The 17,367-nt window shown below is 53.6% G+C and overlaps 1 protein-coding gene across 1 annotated transcript; it reads right to left on the reverse strand.

Annotated features, from left to right (window-relative positions):
- Positions 1-6,476: 6,476 nt before the first annotated feature.
- Positions 6,477-17,048, reverse strand: CX3CL1 (C-X3-C motif chemokine ligand 1). The gene is made up of 3 exons (XM_030299465.1): positions 16,830-17,048; positions 10,032-10,152; positions 6,477-8,109 (listed from the first exon to the last, which is right to left on the reverse strand). The coding sequence occupies exons 1-3, from the start codon at positions 16,897-16,899 to the stop codon at positions 6,999-7,001; spliced, it is 1,302 nt and encodes a 433-aa protein (XP_030155325.1). The 5' UTR covers positions 16,900-17,048; the 3' UTR covers positions 6,477-6,998.
- Between the last annotated feature and the right edge of the window lie 319 nt (positions 17,049-17,367).

A 17,367-nucleotide genomic window follows, 5' to 3' on the forward strand; every position in this document is an offset into this window, starting at 1 on the left:
GTGGTACCAGCAGCAGGTCAGAAAGCGCCACTGGAACGTGGATGGTGGTGGGGGCTGGCCCTTCCCCTCTTTCACTTCTTCCAAGACCTGTGGTTGGTCACTGGGGCACAAAAGGGAGCAAGACACACAGATGTTCGGCCTCATGGCTCTTACAGAAGCTCAGTGAAACAAGAAGGCACAGCCAAGTCATGCGAGGGTTACCATGGGTGCAGGCACAGTGAGGACCTGTAGCAGGGAAGCTTCGTGAAACTAAGAAGTCAGAGAAGGCCTCCTGGAGGAAGCGACATCTAAGCTGAAACCAAAGGATGAGTAAGAGTTGCCAGAGGAACAGTGAAGGGGGATGTTATTCCAAGCAGGGGGAATAGCCAGTACAATGGCTCAGAGGCGCGAGAGAGAAGTGTGACCTAGGGATATAAAAAAATGTGTGGCCAAAGGTGTTGTTGGTGGCGGGGTAAGCAAGATGGAGGGAAGAGCAGCAAGAGAGACGGGGCTGGAGTCAGTGTGCCAACTGAAATCCTCCAGGAAGACAAAAGACATCAACCATGGCCTTGGCCCTTAGGACCGTGCAAAAGAGCCCGGGTCCTATGCCAACAGGCCCGGGTTACCCTGGCTGGGCTTTTGGCCTTAGGAGGTCCACGAAAGACTGGCTGATCCAGACCATCTGGCAAACAGCTGGTACTCAGTAATGTTAGTGCTATCTCCATCTACTTCCTTGTCTGCTGACATGATCACCAGCACATCCGAGCCATTAGAACTCCCAAGCATCAACATATCTCAGGGAAACTACAAAACCCTTCTTCCCAACTCCTCTTAGTGAGAATTCCAGACAAATCCAGACAGCTGGCAGGATACTGTTGACCACCCCATCTGCAAAGAAAGCAAAGGAAGAGTAGAGAGCTAGATAGCAGAAAGCCTATTTATTCCCCTGAAATGAATGTTTCAAGCCTTTAACACCATCGTGAGATTATTGACAACTCATCCCTATAACATACTTCTTTTTCTTCATTGCTGTACCCATCTGGATGGGCTAGGTTATGTTGCAATAACTTTTCCCTGGCTCAAAGTCAGAAAGGTTTGTTTCTTCTGCAGAGATCAGTGGGAGTTTTTTCTGTGGCTGGAGACTCTGGAGCCATCATCGCTCTGAGACCCAAGGTAATGAAGCGATCATTTTCTGGAATGTTGCCAGGTGCTGAGCCAGAAGGACTGAAAGTTCTTAAGGGTCTCTCATCAGAAATTCAATATGTTGGGGCGCCTGGGTGGCTCAGTCGGTTGGGCGTCCGACTTCAGCTCAGGTCACGATCTCACGGTCCGTGAGTTCGAGCCCCGCGTCGGGCTCTGGGCTGATGGCTCAGAGCCTGGAGCCTGTTTCCGATTCTGTGTCTCCCTCTCTCTCTGCCCCTCCCCCGTTCATGCTCTGTCTCTCTCTGTCCCAAAAATAAATTTAAAAAAGTTAAAAAAAAAAAAAAAGAAATTCAATATGTGAATCTTGTGATACACGTTACTTCCACCCCCTAGTTCACTGGCCCAAACTGCTCTTTTGGACCCCCTAAACCCCAAGGGGGTGGGAAGAGCAGCCCTCCCACATGCCCAAGGGGTAGCAAGCCAGAAATAGGCAAGGAGACTGACTATTGCAGTCTCCCAGGACTTGAAACTAACAAACTTCTCTTTTTAAGTCTGAGATTCAGGCCTCTTGCTCCTCTGGTATCAATTTAGTTGGGATTCATGAGTTTTGACCTTGTCAGTTTCAAAAGCAATGTATAGAAGAAAAGTTACATCAACTTGAACAGCTGCATAATGGCACCATAACATTTCTTTACCCTGCTTTAGCTGAAAACCAAGAAGGCTGCCTTTCTTAATACTTATGATTCCACAGTCTTGTTTGGGTATCCAGTAACCAAAGTGAATAGAACTAGGATGTTTCAAACCCTTTGGAAACATCCGTTGCATGATCATAGGTTCTATTACCGAGAGCTCACTATGTGCAATGGAGAAAACTGAGGCCCAGAGAGGTTAAGCAACTTGCCCAAAGTTATGTAGCCAGAAATCTCCATGCTGTATTCTGCTCCTGTATTGGTTAAAAAAAAAAAAAAAAAAAAAAAAAAAAGCTGCTCATTACAAATAATTCTGTCCTGTCCTTTGCGGGCAAGAGATTCCTTGAATTTAAGAGAGGGGCATCGCTTCCACCAATGTGGTGAGATCAAGGAGATCTCTCATGGGTCCAACCACGGAAGTTTGCAGTCAGTTTAAGAAAGCTAGCCTGGCACCAGATCTTTTCTTAAATCCCAGCGGCTGAAACATTCTTTGTCCGGGAAAGCACATGACTGAGCAGAAGTGAATGGGACACAGGTGGTCTCCTGAGCTCTTGTACACGTAGGACAACAGGGCATGGGTACACACAGACACACACACACACACACACACACGCACAGCTCCCAGGAGCCTATTATTCAGTCTCACCCTGGAAATTCCCAGCCATTCATTTCTTTATTTTTCTGCCTGGCCTCACCCATTTGGGGAATGTACAGAGGACACAGGGGAGGGAAGGGACTAACGGCAAAGGGCAGAGAGTGGGAAGGCTGTTAGTGGCTACTGCCCACAGGACCCTGCAAGCCTCGGTGGGGGATGGAGTGGGCGGGCCTTGGACAGGGATGGGGGCAGGGAAGGGGGGGTCTCCAAAACTTGGGCTAGGTGCCAAATCTCTAACTTGGAGGGCAGTGTAGGGCGGAGGGGGGCAGGCAGGAGAGGAAGGGGTAAGGACAGCAGCTTAAAGGTGCTTTCATCCCTGGAGTCTGGATCCAGTGGCTCTGAAGTGGGGGCCTGGTGTCCGTACTTTTAAGAATCCGTGGTTCAGGGACGCCTGGGTAGCTCAGTCAGTTAAGAGTCCAACTCTTGATTTCAGCTCGGGTCATGATCTCACTGTTAATGAGTTGGAGACCCACGCCCGGCTCTGCGCTGACAGCCGTGGAGCCTGCTTGGGATGCTCTCTCACCTTCTCTCTCTCTGCCCCTCCCCCACTGACTCTTGCTAAATAAATAAACATTTTTTTAATGTTAAAAAAATAAAAAGAATCGATGGCTCATACTTTCAGAAACAAAGACTAACATTCAAGTCCTGGAGAAAGACTGCAGGTCAGACCCCCATCTCTGCCACTTAACCTTGGGTTTGGAGAGCCTTCCTTTCCTCGACTGCAAGATGGGCACATTGTATGCAAAGAACTTAGCACACTGCCTGGCACGGGTAAACACTAAACAAACAGTGGCTTTTATTATCTGATGACGTCTCAGAGACCCCACAGCCCTGTCAGAGATTTGAGAGGCCTCTGGGTCTCCTTCCAACTCTGAGTGAATTTGGGCACCACGTGTGAAGTGTAGCCCTCTAAGTGAAAGAAAACCGAACGCTCCAGGATCCCCGAACTGCTCTGGACTGAGCCAGAATTCAGGTCTCTCCCACTCTCCATCCTCTTCTGGAGCAAGAGGAGTTTAAACCTTACCTAACAATGTGATTAAAAAAACACAACAAATTGCAAAGCCTCTGGTCATGTTCCATGTTGCCGAAAGGATGCGGTTCGAGAGGCTGGAGGCTTGTGACCTTGCCTCTGAGCTCCTCCTTGGGTGTGGAATGGGCAAAAGCAGGAGGAAATGAGTTTGAGGGGGCTCGGGCAGAGCTGTGGCTCGCTGCTAAGGGACGTATTAGGATGGGCAGCTTGCACAGAGGCAGCAACCTCAGGTTCACACAGGACCCTCAAACCCACGTGTCTGTGGGGTTTGGCAGGTAGTAAAATGAAGGAGGAAGGCAGCAGGGTATAAGAAAAGTCATGTGCCCATCATGACCTTGTCCCACTTTCGGTGCAGACTTGGGTTTGGACAAAAATATCCTTGCTCTAAGATAAACAAGAGAAGGGTGACGAAAAACGGTACTTGACATGGTCACAAGCTCCAAGAGCACTAAGCAGTTAGGGGATGCTAGAGAACTGGGGGTCTCACCCTGGCCTGCCCCTTCTCAAGAGGAAGCTGCTGCTGGGGCCTGACCCACTGATGTCGTGGTAGGGCCAGACCTTCTGAGTCACCTGACGGAACACAGAAGAATAGGTTTGTGTGTGTAATTTCCTGATTTTTACATACTGCCTCTAATTTTTAAAAACACCGTGTAGATATCTAATCTAAAATGCCATTGGCTGTAGGGCACTTTGATATTTAGTAAACTACTAATAAACAAAAAAAAGACCTGTCAATTAAACTATGACAAGCCATGGATTGGAGGACAAATTCCAATTCCAAAGATGTCACAATGCAAAAAAAAATGTGCATCTCAGGATCCATGAAATATTGTGTAATAATAGGCTGGACTTGATCTGTAGAAACTTGTGCAGTTCCCAATCTACACAACTGTACATAGCAGCTCTTATGATGCCACCCTGGGACATTGGACGGCTTAGGAGCCACCAGGAGGTTTGTGTTTGGGTCCTATCTGTGAACACCCAAGTCCTTTGGGAAGTAATCTCTTTTTGATCTTTATCTGGACCAGCAATGAGTCAAAGTAGCCAAGAAGAAAATGTGGCCCACTGTGCTCCCATGGATGACCGGATCACTAATGGTGCTACTAAGGCCCCGGAGATGGAGGTTTAGTAGGCACGGGGAAGCACAGGAGTGGCTTCATAAGAGATTCTGATTCCTGCCAGGGAAGGGAGCCACTAGGAGAAGTCTCACGCCTGATGTTTAACAGGCCCAGAGAGGTGAAGGCACTGCCCAAAGTCACACAGCGGAGCAGAACAAAGCCAGGCCAGGGACTCAACCCTCCTCACTCCTATCCCTAGTGCTGCTTCTCCTGCTGACTGTAAAGGACTCCTCCTCCACCCCAGGCGGTCTGGACCCAGAGATTCCAGGCCCCTCCTTTATGCCATCGCTCCTGAGGTCTGGTTGCTGAGCCTGCCCTAGAGCAAGTTACTTTATTCGATTCACAAGACTTTTCAATTTTATTAGTAAAATACAAAATGGCACAGACATTGATGATAGGGTTGGAAAAGCAAAGGATCAACCAACTCCTTCCAAAGTCCCCCCCCCAATTGTCCTTGCCCATGTCCTGCTTGGGGGGAGGGAGACTAATCAAGTCTGTGGAAGGGGAACTAGCCGCTCCCAGCTGTCTCCTCACAAAAGTAGGGAGCCCCATCATGGGTGCTCCACTCCTTGAGGGCTCTCCAAACCTGGAGGAGCCCAAAAAAGTGCATTTAGACCTGCTGTCCACCCTCCAAGCCATCAGAGTGCCCCCCACTAGAGCCAGGCCCCAACATCCCAGGTCATGTGCAGCAGGCGGTGCAGGAGGGCCCCTCTCTGTGGGCCAGAGCTGTGTCTGCTTCCTCTGAGCATCTATCTGCCAAGTATCTATCTATCTCCCTGGCCCATGGGAGGCTCCCCAGGTGGGGGGCAAGGGTCACCGTCAGGGACAGAGGGAGGGGGAGAGCTGCCCCTGGGGACTCTGAGGGGTGAGGCCCGCAGGCCCTGTCAGGCCTGCCTGAGTCCTCAGCACCCAAAAAGGGAACCCCTGACTTGGTGCCCACAGCTTCCCTCCCCACAGGACGGAGTCTTTCAGAGGTAAACACGGAACCTCAGGTTTCAGCGGTGGACTCTGATCCCATGGAAAATGTCCTTGCAATCCTGGCCCTGCCTGTGGTGGGCTGGAGGGTGAGGGAAGACCCGGACCGGAGGACAGCAGTGTTGTTAGGAAGTGAGAGAGGCAGAAGAGGACTCCAGGCTGCAGAAACAGCAAACGCAGGGCCCAAGTCCCTCACACAGGCCAGGGGCTGCCCCCTGCAGCCTCCCCCCTTCCTTTTCCTGAGCGCCTCAGCCCCCCGGGGAGCCCGCAGGCTTCCACTCCTCTTCAGCCTGTCACACATCACTTGGGCTTGTCCGGGTGTCCCTGCAAGCCTGGTGACCCTGGGAGGGCTGTTCTCAAAGCCAGGCAGGGGCCTGCCCCTCACATACGCCAGCCCGGTCCCCTCAGGGGGCGCACAGAGCTGACTCCCTCCCACAGAGCAGGACCTGAGCTATCAGATCTCTCTCTTGCACCGCTCCCAGTCTCAGAGCCCAGCAGCGTGCCGGGCTCCCCGGTGGGTGAAGACCGGCTGAGGTGTTCTGTTGTGAGGCTACACCCAGGGTCTGGGAAAAGGGGGATCTCTGGACCAGTGAGTGAGGCCCGTCAGGACAGGTTACTGTCACACATTTGCCATGACTCTTTCCTTCCCCAGATGGAAAACCAGAGGTACGGATGCCTTGCTGGGTTGGTGATGGGCCCGGGACTAGAACCCCAGCTTTCACGCTCAAAGTCAACGTCCCTCCTCTGCACAGCATCGACTGAGAAGAAACACAAATCAAAGCCACCAGGTCACTTGGTCTCCCCTTCCCACAATGCCTAACCGAGGGCAGAGCCTTCCTAGGGGCAGTCCCAGGAAACGCCACACTAGCCTCATGCAAGAGAAGACGGGTCCCCGGCTGGGTGTGGGCTCTGTACAGGGGATGGGGGAGATAGCACCGCAGGTAGCCGGGGTGACTGGCGACCGCAGCGGGACCAAGAGACACGATGAGGTCTGAGGGAGTGGGGCAGGAGGGGCCTGGCCTGAGGCTCATTCGTGAGATGGGATGACCGTAGTAACGTGTGGGCATGGGAACCAGAGGGGCCGGGCGTTTGTTCAATAAATAATTGTTTACTGGGTCTGGGACTGTGTCAAAGGGAACCTCTAACCAGCCAGCAGCAGAAGTTTCCTGACTTGGGGACACGGGAGTGAGTTGCAAAGGCCACCACTCCTGTCCCGGGTAGGTCAACAAAGGTGAGGAGCGGCCTCCTGGGGCGTGCCCGGGAGCTGGGAGCAGTTCCTTGCGAAAGATCCTGCGTCCTTGCTCTGATCATCCCAGCTCAGGTCAGGCCTTGGGTGAGGGTGGATATAAGGACGGGGGACCCCAGGCAGCTGTCTGAGTTGAACAACTGGACGCAGGCAGGTGGGCAGCTCACACGGGCACCAGGACGTACGAGTTACTGCCGCAGCTCCGGGGGACGTAGCGAAGCCCGTCCACCATGTCCCCTGCCATCTTGCGGGGGCAGCCCTGGAGGCTTTGGTAGGCGAACATGGCCACCCCCAGGCAGAAGAGGAGGCCGAGGAAGGCCAACAGCCCTACTGCCTGCCTCCGGGTGGCCGCCTGGGAGTCAGGGACAGGAGTGATGAGGACTTCCAGCCGCTGGGGGTCCACAGTGGCATGGATAGGCTCCTCAGCCTTAGGGGTCCAGCTGCCTGAGGCCACTGGCTCCCTGCTGGGAACACTTTCTGAGGAGACAGGGACCATGGAGAGACGGGGCATGCTGTCAGACCCTCTGAGAGCATCCGTGTGAGCTGAAATGGGACCCATCTCCACGGGCCCTAGAGAGTTCTCTGGCATGGGGCCAGAGATCCACACAGGTTGCTCCTCTGAGGCTGTGTGTAAAATGGTGGGGACCTGGGTAGAGGGGGCCTGGGTAGGGAGGGTCTGGGTGGAGGGGGCCTGGGTAAGGAGGGTCTGGGTAGAGGGGGCCTGGGTGGGGGGGGCCTGGGTGGAGGGGGTCTGGGTGGAGGGGGCCTGGGTGGGGGGGGCCTGGGTGGCGGGGGCCTGGGTGGCGGGGGCCTGGGTGGGGAGGGCCTCAGAGGCCTTTCCCTCAGCCCAGAGGCCCGACCCAGGTTTGTAGGCAGAGCTCTGCCAGGACGCCGGGGTGGTGAGGGCAGCGGCGTTGAAAAGCTCAGTCCTCTGGGACCCAGCTGGAGGCCCTCCATCTGGAGCCTTTGAAGTGGAGGGGAACCTGGTCCCCCAGGAATCAGCCACTCCTGTCGACAGCTCTGGGGAAGTCCCCAAGGCCCTCTGTGCCTCCTGGCCACTGCTTTCCCGGGTAGCTTTGGGCTCTGTGACCGTAGACTTGTCCATTCCCCTGGCGGCCAGGGTGGTCCTGGGTTCACCCACGCCAATTTGCTTCTCGAACGTGCCGCCATTTTGCACCGGCATAGCAGTCTGGCGCTCTAGATGTTCCATGGCTTTCTGGACCCATTTCTCCTTTGGATCAGCACAGAAGATTTTGTTCTGTTTGGTCCTCAAGCTACAAGGAAGGAAGACAGGGGCCTGGTGATGCCCAGATGCCATGTGGAGTAGAGGCATCGTGCAAATGCTCTGCAGGTGAACAGACCCGGCCGGAAATCCTGCCCCCAACACTTATTAGCTGTGAGCTGTGAGCTGTGAGCTGATTAGCTTGGGCAGCTTGAGTTCTGGGGTTTCCCTGTCCTCGCCTGAGAAATAGAGATAGCATACCTACCTTCTGAGGGGTGACCAACCTCCCCGGAAAAGCTGGGACAGAGGGGGGGGTCCTCAAGATCTGGAACTTCTCTGTGAAAGTCCCAGAAAATTGGGACAAGTTGGCCACCCCACTTTTGTGCTATTGTAAAAAAAAAAAAAGAAAGAAAGAAAGAAAGAAAGAAAGAAAGAAAGAAAGAAAGAAAGAAAGAAAGAAAAAAGAAAATAAAATGATATAAAGCACCTGGCTCAGAGTGGGAGACTCAGAGGACCACTGTTAATAAGAATATCGTTACCATTAAGGCAGGGGACTCTGGCCTGTGAGTCTTCTGACTGGGGGAGCCGTCCACAGCTGTTCCCTGCTGTCAGGTGTGTGACTGGTGAGCTCTGGGTAAGTAAGGCCTCCTCTCTCTGGAAGGAGCTGATTTAAATGTCCTCTTCCTCCTCTCCCTCATTTACAGGCTGCCCTCCAGACCTCTACCTCCTCTCTTAGTGTGCATCCTCAGGCTGAAAACATATTTAGTGAGCTACAGCCACATACATGGTGGTCCCGTCGGGACCCCGAGGGCCATCCAAATCTTTGAGCTTCCTCTGGCTGGCTAACTGCCGAGCACACAGCCCAGAGCTGCCTGGGGCTCACGCTCCATGCCACCGTGCTAGCAGGCATTTTGCCTGTTTCAACCTCACACCCATCCTGAGAGGTGGCTACCACGCCCATCCCCATTTTACAGATGAGAAAACCGAGGCTCAGAGAGGTAACGCGAACGTGTGTGGCTCCAGCACGCTGGGAAACCAGAGAAGTGCAGGAAGCAAGCATAAGCCTGCAGGCCCCCACAGGCGAGGTGCTGCCTGGTGCCACAGTCCCCTCCCTGGGGCTGCCTACTTCCCCTTTACCTAGAAAACAGAAGCAAATTTGTGGGGGAGTCCGGGGGAAGCAAGCCCTGGCAGGAGAGCAGAGAGGTCAGGCAGCAGCCCCTCGTGGTAACTGTGCAGTCAGTGGAGTGAAGGACACGACTTCCTTTAGCTGAGCCTAGACGTTGAGAGCCTGCTAGCCATTTGCTGACGCCAGGCCCGAAGGTCGGTCTGTGGAAAGGTCTTGGGGCTGGGTGACTGGGCAGGACCCGAGAGGGACCCCAGGAGAGCAAGCGGCCAAGACAGCCAAGGGTCCCGACGGTCGGGATGGGCGGGGGCTGGTGGGGGGGCTGGTTCAGGTTGGCCCCTGCCCCAAATCTCACTGGAATCCTGTTTCCTCATCTGTCAAGTGCAGATAATAATCTCTGCCTTTCCCATCGGTGGCTTTTGGGCACCCTGCCAAGCTGCTTATTTACATGATCGCCTCTCATCCTCCCAACTACCCCGTTTTATAGATAAGGAAACTAAAGCCCAGAGGGTAGGGAGTGTGAGCAGGGCCACGCAACCTGTCAGTGGTGAAGCCAGGATTTGCACCACATCTGTTGGAATCTGGAGCCTGCCCTCGAGACCACAGTGCTTTACCTGCCCAGCAGGTTCAAGGGCTGCCTAAAACATACCACCCCTTGGTGGCTGCTCCAGACCAAAGGCCTTTCAGGAAGCCGCTCCCCACTTTTATCTTGGGACACAGATATCAAGGTCATCGAGGAGTCAGGGAGCCAGGAGCAGGAAGAGCATTTGCTGAGGCCCTTGGCGGGAGCCCAGGTTGAGGAGGAAGAATGTGGACAGGGATTAGTAGAGGCCGAGAGCCCGAGTACCTACATGATGGCATGCTTGCCGCAGGATTCTTGATTTCGTTGGTAGTGGACTAGTAAAGCCACAGGGATCTCCGAGGTCATCTTGCTGCAGGTGACGTTGCATTTCTTCACACCGAGGTGCTGTCCTGAGCCCACAGAGGCCCCCCAGTCAGCAGGACTGTCCAAGGGCATCTGGCTTCCCAGTCCCAGGACACAGCCGATGCCCTGCACACCCTGGTCTTCAAGGCCCTTGACCTCAGTCCCCCATCCCCGGCCAAACCTCTCTATGCCTCAGTTTCCCTACCTGTGCAATAGGGACAGTGATAGTATCTACCTCATAGGGATGTTCTATAAACTAATGAAGATGTAGTCTCACTTATGAAGCTCTTAGTGCCTGGCACGTAGTAAGGGTTCATTTTAAAAATCAAGTTGCAGGGCACCTGGGTGGCTCAGTCGGTTAAGCGTCCGACTTCGGCTCAGGCCATGATCTCACAGTTCGTGAGTTCGAGCCCCGCGCCTCTGTGCTGACCGCTCGGACCCTGGAGCCTGTTTCAGATTCTGTGTCTCCCTCTCTCTCTGCCCCTCCCCTGCTCATGCTCTGTCTCTCTCTGTCTCAAAAATAAATAAACATTAAAAAAAAATTTTTTTAAATAAATAAATAAAAATAAAAAAATAAAAATCAAGTTGCAGAGCGCCTGGGCGGCTCAGTCGGTTGGGTGGCCCACTTCGGCCCGGGTCATGATCTCTCAGTCCCTGAGCTCAGGCCCCATGTCGGGCTCTGTGCTGACAGCTCAGAGCCTGGAACCTGCTTTGGATTCTATGTCTCCCTCTCTCTCTGCCTCTCCCCCACTCGTGCTCTGTCAAAAATAAATGTTAAAAAATAAATAAATAGGGGCGCCTGGGTGGCGCAGTCGGTTAAGCGTCCGACTTCAGCCAGGTCACGATCTCGCGGTCCGTGAGTTCGAGCCCCGCGTCGGGCTCTGGGCTGATGGCTCAGAGCCTGGAGCCTGTTTCCGATTCTGTGTCTCCCTCTCTCTCTGCCCCTCCCCCGTTCATGCTCTGTCTCTCTCTGTCCCAAAAATAAATAAACGTTGAAAAAAAAAAATTAAAAAAAAAAAAAAATAATAAATAAATAAAAATCAAGTTGCCAGCTAGGGTGCCTGGGTGGCTCAATTGGTAAGCATCTCTTGGTTTTGGCTCAGGTCATGATCTCATGGTTCCTGAGTTTAAGCCCCACATCTGGCTCTGCACTAATGGTGTGGAGCCTGCTTGGGATTCTCTCTCTCTCTCTCTCTCTCTCTCTCTCTGTCCCTCCCCCACATGCTCTCTCTCTTTCAAAATAAATAAATAAAAACTTTTTTAAAAGCTATAAAAATTTTTTTAAATGAAATTAAGTCACTGTCGTTGGTCAGTGTACAGAAGGGGAGACAAATCGGAGAGTGACAGGGACCTGCCTGAGGTCACACAGCCAGCAAGTGATGGGACAGGCTCTCCTGTGAGGCCAGGCTCTGATCTCTTCTGGGCCCATGGGTCTACGCACCCCCCCTCTTTCCCCCAGTAAGTCACCAGCTCAACTATCAACCCCCCGACCCTCCACCCCCTGCATACACACCCCACTCCTCCCTCATAGGCTGATTCATATTCGTGAATTTCCATGACCTCTGAGATACACCCAGACCTCTCTCCACCACATCTCATGTGCCCACCCTATGACACACACACACACGTACACACACACACCAACAAACAGAATGCGCACACATACCACCCCCAAAAAACACATAAAGGCATACATATGATCAGGCACGTGTAATAAAAAATTTTCAATGTGCAAGTACAACCACCTTCTAAGGAAGCTGGGAGCTGGGTCTGCTGAGTAGGGGGTAGGGGATCCTTTGTTCTGCCATTAAGACCCAAGAGGAGTGTGGGAGTAGTTGCTAAGGGGAACCGAGGGGCCATTTGGAGCCCCCTGGGCAAGACAGGGGAGCAGGAGTAAGGAGAAGGGGTGGAAGGTGGGGGCTGTGTGTGGGGTGGGGGCACAGTGGGATGGCTAATGGCCTGCTGATGGCATGTAGCCAGAGAGAAACCCCAGGACAGGGTGAGGGTGACTCAACAGAGAGTTGAGAGCTCAAATATTTTATGTAAACATTTGAAAAGCTGTTTGCATGGCTTTTCCTTTCTTCCTTCCTCCTTGCCCTAAAATCGCCAGCAACATTTATTCTGCTTGGTGTCTTCTCAAGAAGGGTATGTAAAAAATAAGGAAGAGCCTGAGTTTCGGAGCTGGGTCAAAGTCATATGCAGCAGAAGCAAGACCCCAGAGGGTTTTGCAAAATTCTAGAGGCCAGGACTTCCAGGGCAGTGGAGTCCGGAGAGCTGAATGAGAGCCCAGCAGAACCAGGGAGGACCCAGCTGATCCTTAACTCATGCACAAGCATTTACACGGACATGGATGTGCAAACAGGCTCTGCCTTCCCAAATACAGGTGCAAGCACACGCACATGCACCCCTTCTAGAATGTGCCACCTCCTCTCCCATCGCTCCCCCGTAGCCTCAGCCCACCCCAACTGTGGAAGGGTGGTTCAGGATCTGCAGGGCTGCGCTAGCCTGGGCCATCAAGGGGTGGCACTAGCAGCTCCTGAGGTGGGCAGGAAGCACTCCAGTGGCCGGTCCCTAAGCCACAGGCTGCCCTTTCTCTCTGAGGAACCAGGATGTGAAAGCGACTTTGCTGCCTTATCACCTGCCTTTGGAATGACTCGGCTGCATACTCCATAGACCCTGTTGAACAGAGCTGGGAAGGCAATCCCCTGGATTGGTCTGGTAGGTGCCCTTCTCTGAAAAACCCCCGGAACAGTGCCCTCAGGTGACCTAGAGCCACGGGGAGGCTGCCAGTGGGCAGGAGGGATATGCTAGGTTTTGTGAGTCTGTGTCCTCGACTCTATGTCCCAGGATGGGGCAGGCCACTGCTTACTCCTGGGGCTTTAAAGAGCCACAAAGTCAGCCTGTCCCCAAAGTCCCCACCTTCTGCCACAGTGCCTAAATGCCCTTGGCCAGGTTCTGTTCCTGGGGAAGGGTTGTATAACTAACCTAAGCAGGCTTTTCTTCTCGGAACTGAAATTTTCTTTCCTGTCATTGGAGATAATTCTTCCAACCAGCCAGCCATTTACTGTCATATGAGTTTTGAGAAGGCAGGGACCTTGCCAGTCTTGGTGTCACAGTGCTTCCCAGCACAAAGTAGACATTCAAAAAATAGTAATTGAATGAAATAATGTCTCAGTTTACTTACCCCTCCGCCTACCTCCCCATCTGTCCATCCATCCATCCATCCATCCATCCATCCATCTATCCATCCGTTTCCTGATTCAGCCAACACTTACTGAATTACTTTTGAGCATCTACAAAGACCTGGGCCCTCTTGTTCTTAACCCTGAGCCCTTCCTTCCTCCCACCGGTGCTGGTGCTGAGCTTAGAGAGAGTGCCTCAACCCCACACTATTAGCTCATGGTGTTTTCTCAGTCAAATGCTGATTTTCCCTCTTGCCAGGCCCCATGCTGGGTGTTGTGAGGCACAGTGAGTTGAAGGCCTGTCTCTGTCCTCAGGAGGTCTCAGCCTGAAGGGCAGCCAAGACATGCCCACAAAGTATCATGACTTATTCTACTCTGTACTGGACCCTGTGCTTAGCACAGGCACATCTGCTCTTATTAATTCCCAGCACCCCTGCAAAGGGAGTATTGTTACCTCAATTTAATTGACGCCGAAGCTGATAATCAGGGAGGTTAAATGACTTGCCCGAGGCCACACAGCTGCTTAGTGGCAGATCTTGTTTTCCTCCCAACCTCTGGACCTCCCCCCCCCCCCCGTTCTAAACAGCCTTAAACACCAGGTGGAAACACCATATTCCAGAATATGCCCTAAATGTGCTGAGATTTGCATGAGGGAGAGACCACTTCCCACTGCAAGTAATCAAGGGAGGCTTCTTGGAGGAGGTATCCTGTAGGCTGGACCTCAAGGACTGCTAAGAGGCTTATGGGCAGGAGAAGACAAGAATGTTGTGGGTCTCTGGGTGAGGCGATAGAGACAGGGCTTGAGCCGTTGCTCAGGTGTGTGTCCTAGACAAGGCACTTGGGCTGTCTGAGCCTCAGTACCCTTACCTGTAAAATGGGCGTGGTAATATCTGCTTCACAGGGTGGTTATGAGAATGAAGATTTTTAAATATCTGGACTGGGGGTTTACTCAACAGCAACACCATTGACATTTTGGACCAGATAATTCTTTGTTGTGGGAACTGTCTTGTGCACTGTAAGATATTCAGCATCATCCCTGCCCTCTACCCACTAGATTTCTGAGCATCCCCCAACCAGAAATTTGGCGACATTTGTAATAACAAAAATGTCTTCAGAAATTGCCAAATGCCCTTGGGGGAGGGGGGCAAATCACCCATTGAGAACCACTGCCTGAAAGAGATACCCATGAAGATCTTCCCTCACCTCCCTTGATGGCTACTTCTCCGGGAGTCCCTCCTGACCCCTACTTAAAATTTCAACACCTCCTCCCCGCCCCCCGCAACCCCCCTCCATGTTTTTTTAAATCACGGCTTGTTGGGGCACCTGAGTGGCTCAGTCGGTTAAGCGTCCACTCGATTTCAACTCAGGTCATGATCTTATGGTTCTTGAGTTTGAGCCCCACGTAGGGCTCTGCTCTGGCAGTGCAAAAGAATTCTCTCTCTCTCTCCCTCTCTCTCTCTCCCCCTCCCCCACTCGCTCTCTGTCACAACAAATAAACATTAAAAAATTTTTTTTAATGTGAATAAATCACAGCATGTTTTTCTTTCTAACAGACCAAATGGTTTACTGATTTATTTTTTTGTATCATCTGTCTTCTCCGGTGAGTGTTCAGCACTCTGAGGACTGGGATCTTTGGCCGTTTTATTCGCTGATGTGGCCCCAGCACCTACAACAGTGGCTGGCGCCCAGTCGATGCCCAACGAATATTTGTTCAATGAATGAACAAAATTCACAAGAAAGCACTCTGTGGCACATACAATTTGAACCAACGAAGAAATAGAGGAATTTTTATTGAAATTCGACCGGGGCCTGGATCTGACAGTCTGAATTTATCTTCCCGTGCCTTCCCCATCCACCTCCACAGCTAATGGGGGGGCAGACTACGGCAGCTTAAAACAGGTTTTTTTCTCCCCCTCTTTCTTGTCAGGGTTTGAGTAGGAGTGAATGCGTCAGTGCTCGGGGAGAAAATTCTCTGCTCTGACTTGTATCTGCAGGTTTGTTATATAAAGCAGAGGAGCCTCCCTCCTGCCACAGCCCCGCAAACCCACATTTGGGGACTGACGCACCTGCCCCCCGCACCAGCCAGAGCTGCAGCCACAAAGCTCCCAGCACCCCCTGGGGTGTCTCTGGCTTCTGGACCACGCCATACACTCCTTCGTCCAGTGGGGCCTCCCAGGGGGTCTCTCAGAGCCACAAACGTCAGTGTGGGTGAAGACCTCCAAGGTGAGTCTAGCCCAATACCAGGAGGAGGAAGTGAAATTGAGGCTCAGAAGGGTTGAATTAGTGTATCTTCCGGCAAAGTCAGTGACCAAGATCAGGGCAGAAATAAACAGAGTGTCCAGGGTCCCCCCCAACCCCGACCTGGGATCCCTCTTTATCTTACCATACGAACCCTTCACTCCAGCACCCGTGCTCCTCCCGCTTCCAAAATGCCTTCCTAGGCTTTGGGCCTCACCGCACAGGAGGCAATAGCTATATTCGAGGGTGTAGTCGCTGGGACCAAAGAAGGCGAGACCCCCACTTGGGGTCACGGCCATGGCAAAGCAACTTCCATCTGATTCCCTGTCTTCTAGTGCTCACTGCCTCCAAACACCTCTGGCTTTAGGGTTCAAGCCCAGGAAGCCAGCAGCACTTGGCCTCTCATGCCCCCCATCACCACCACCTGCTCCCTGGTCCGCTCTTGGTTTCCCCCACATAGAAGGACTCGAAAGGCAGTTTGCTCCATGGAGGTGTCCTGGCAGCTTGAGACGGCTCTCATTCCCTCAGACTTGCTGTGTGTCCCAAGGCAGGCTCCTAGCCTCTCTGAGCCTCAACCTGCCAGATGGTCTGGCTCAGACCTCCCTGGGTCTCCATCTTCGTCGTGTCAGTGGGACGCATACCTCATGCCCTACCACGTCCTACGCTCCAGAAAGCAAGTATTTGGAGGTGAAAGCATTTTCTAAGCTATGCTTGGAGGAGGAGGATGCTATCATGGTCAAGATACGGGCAGAGGGACTACAGAGCAGAGCAACAGCAACAAGCCCAGTCCCTGATCTGCAATGACCTTGGTCTCCACGGTTCCTGGGCCCCCTACTCAAAACCAGGGCAGGAGAAAATCCTAACCATGGCCTGGGCCGCGGCCACGGCTGCGACTCAGGAATCGGGGCTGCCAGTTACACATTAACCCCGGGGGGAGAGACCCAGCCCGCTGTCAGCCAGGGCCCCCCACCCAGACACCCGGCAGGAACTTCCTCAGGCTTCCCTGCCCCCCTCCCTCCTAAGACCCCCTTTGTGCCCGGCGCCCTTGTGCGGTCCACACCACCTCTCGTCACTGCCAGAGCGGTAGCTACCTTGCTCACTGGGCCAGGCGGGCACAGTCTCCGAGCCTGGAAATCTTTCTAGCGGGAGGGACAGCCCTGAATCTGGGGTCAGGGAGGAGCCCAGCCCCCTGTACCACACCCTTTGGAAGGAGCTGCTATGGACCTTACCCAGGCGGGGTCTGCCCCCCACCCCATGTCAGGCCTGAAGGGCACGAGTGGGGCTGCAGTCTCCCCCACACTCACCGGCTAGAAGCGCAGTCAGATGGCAGAGGGCGGCCAAGCGGAGCAGCCACGAGAGAGGTGGTGAAGCCATGGCCGAGGGCGGGCGGGGGTCTGGGCGGGGGTCCGGGCAGGGCCGGTGTCTGGGTGTCTGAGCTCAGTGCCGTGCCCTCGCCGCCTGAGCTCTGTCGCTTTTTATAATGGGGCTTGCTGCCTCTGCCTCCGCCTCCAGCCCCCGCAGGCAGTCGGTGGGAGGGGAAAGGAAGGGAGCCAGCGTGCAGCCGCTGGATTCCTCAGGACGTTGCCAAGGAACGGAGCTGGCTCGGGCCTGCAGCAGGGGAGGGGGGGGCCGGGCTGGCCGCTCACTAGGGTTCCTCACATCAGACCTGCCTGGGAAGCTGGACCGGGCTTGAGAGCATTCAAAGGGCATCCTCAACCCCCCATCTGCGGGGCTACCCACGTCCGCCCGCCCTGGATTCTGGCCTGGGACCCCAGCCCTAAGTAAGCAATAAACAAAAGGACGGAAGAACAGAGTGCCGGCTGCCAGCAGGCCAGGAGGGCC

The sequence above is a fragment of the Lynx canadensis genome, chromosome E2, assembly GCF_007474595.2.
Source record: "Lynx canadensis isolate LIC74 chromosome E2, mLynCan4.pri.v2, whole genome shotgun sequence".
In the NCBI taxonomy this organism is placed as follows: domain Eukaryota; kingdom Metazoa; phylum Chordata; class Mammalia; order Carnivora; family Felidae; genus Lynx; species Lynx canadensis.